Genomic DNA, 2525 nt, shown 5'->3' with positions numbered 1-2525 from the left:
CCAGCCTGTAGGACACATATTCAGCTCAGTGTGCTCTACAGAAAAGCCTCTTGGACAGTTAAGGCCACCATGATGGAATCTTTGCCAATTTGCATTACATGAAAACAGTAGCCTAATATGAATAGACTTTTTTGGACTTTGACTCTATCAACACCAAATGTGCAACTGGGTTACACAATCCTACTGTAAATGAGCAAAATTGTTCAAAAAACATGGCCACCTCCAATCCAAAACCCTCTGCTATAGGCATGGTGTCAGGGAACTGAGCCAAGGTGAGGTGAACCCAAAAGCGAGACACTCGAGATAATCTGAGAAGCAGTTTATTAAAGCAACCAAGTCCAAAAATCCACAATCCAAAATCCACAGTCAAAAAACAGGCAAGCAAGGTCGGTACACGTAAGGCAATAATATCAGGCAGAGGTACAAAAGGGCTAGGCTAGAGGCAAACACGGGAAGGCAAAAAAGGTCTTACACAGACAATCTGATCACAGGAAAGAATGCTGGAAACGCTGGACACAGGGGACACAAGACGATCTGGCAACAGGACACATTAGGGAGGGTGCTTATATACACAGAGGGGTGATTAGACAATGAGACACAGGTGAGGCACATGGGGGAGGGGACCCAGGTGAGGTTTTGGAGGGAATCAGACAAAGACAGGAAGTGAAGTCACCTGAAATGAGACACAACAGTGAGTACCAAAGCAAGACAGGGGAATGATAAACAAACTTGACTAATAACTGGGAGAGGCAGAGTGGCTGAGAGGCCTGACACATGGTACAGAAGTAAATAGGCCATAACTCCTGATTAAACTGAGCGGAGAGATCCTGCACTCACTCCTGATGTCATGTTTGTTAGGCACAAGACCAGTCTTTAAATGAAAAAGTGAATGGTGAAAGAGGTCTTGGGGATGATGAGTAGTAGTTCCAGCAGAGGGGGGTTGGTGTCTTGTCCGGGGGTGGATGATCTTGACAGGAAAGGTGATGAGTGATGGCTGGCTGACTGCTTGGCAGACGCGGATAGGTGGCTGGCAGACTGGCGGGGGGGCAGGCAAGTGCAGACAAAACTAAAACACACCAAGTACACTTCACTCACACAAAGATAACAAAAAAATAGGTATAAGCTCAAACACACTCACAGGCTGAGTCACTGCGGAGGAGGAGTTGTGACGCCTGAACGTATGGGGAGTAAAAAGTAGGACTTTGAGTGTGCTGTTATTGAAATGCTGCCTCCATTGTTAAGGCCTTTACATACTCTACAAGAATAGAGAAACTTGTTCTCTCTCACAAGGCTGAGAGAAAAGAATGACGTCAATTTTTTCTTGCAGCCCTGGTTTCAAGCCCTTGCGGCCTTGGTTTCAGGCAGTTGAGCTGCTTTCTTTTGTTGGCTTAGAAAAGGTTTAACCTGTTTTGTAATTATTATTGCAGCTCTTGAATTTCAGAGATTAGCTAACATGCTAATGTTAGCAAGCCTACATTATGGTACATTTACAAAGAACACTTTTCTTGCAGTGGCCTTTCTAAAATGAGCAGTGGTGAAGGTTACAATATTGTGTTATGATCAAGGAGTTGACAAGCAGCCAGCGTTACCTAGCTAGTGCCAGTGTTGGGCTTGTTACTCTAAAAATGTAATGTATTACTTATTACTCCCTGCCAACAGTAATTCATTACCCTACTCGTTATATTACGCTTCCGTTACACCTCATAAAATTGCATATCTCCCCAAAATTCAGATGTGTGCCTCTGTGTGAATGTCAGAGTAATCACTGGTAAGTAAAGCTGATGCTCGATAGCTTTTTTTTTTTTCTTCAGTTGCCTGTGACCGCTATTTTCCCAAGGCTCTGCCTGAAAGACGGAGAGTCACTCTCATGGAGCAACACTTCATCCACGACATACAGCCACGAGCTTCATTACATACACTGAACAAAAATATAAACGCAACACTTTTGTTTTTGCTCCCATTTTTCATGAGCTGAACTCAGAGGTCTAAAACATTTTTCTATATACACAAAAGACCATTTCTCACAAATATTGTTCACAAATCTGTCTAAAATCTGTGTTAGTGAGCACTTCTCCTTTGCCGAGATAATCCATCCCACCTCACAGGTGTGGCATATCAAGATGCTGATTAGACAGCATGATTATTGCACAGGTGTACCTTAGGCTGGCCACAATAAAAGGCCACTATGAAATGTGCAGTTTTGCTTTACTGGGGGGGTCTGGAGGGGTCAGAAAACCAGTCAGTATCTGGTGTGACCACCATTTGCCTCACGCAGTGCAACACATCTCCTTCGCATAGAGTTGATCAGGTTGTTTATTGTGGCCTGTGGAATGTTGGTCCACTCCTCTTCAATGGCTGTGTGAAGTTGCTGGATATTGGCAAGAACTGGAACGCCCTGTTGTATACGCCGATCCAGAGCATCCCAAACATGCTCAATGGGTGACATGTCCGGTGAGTATGCTGGCCATGTAAGAACTGGGATGTTTTCAGCTTCCAGGAATTGTGTACAGATCCTTGCAACATGG

General features: G+C 44.3%; 1 protein-coding gene across 1 annotated transcript in view; it reads right to left on the bottom strand.

The window, feature by feature from the left end:
• Positions 1-431: 431 nt before the first annotated feature.
• LOC126400249 (testisin-like) overlaps positions 432-2525 on the bottom strand; it is a 19020-nt gene continuing 16926 nt past the window's right edge. The window contains exon 7 of the mRNA XM_050060810.1: positions 432-436. Coding sequence (XP_049916767.1) covers positions 432-436 — 5 coding nt within the window. The remainder of the gene's footprint in view (positions 437-2525) is intronic.

Source organism: Epinephelus moara, chromosome 13, assembly GCF_006386435.1.
Source record: "Epinephelus moara isolate mb chromosome 13, YSFRI_EMoa_1.0, whole genome shotgun sequence".
NCBI classification, from domain to species: domain Eukaryota; kingdom Metazoa; phylum Chordata; class Actinopteri; order Perciformes; family Serranidae; genus Epinephelus; species Epinephelus moara.
The sequence above is the reverse complement of the archived record's forward strand: the minus strand, read 5'-3'. Positions and strand labels throughout refer to the sequence as shown.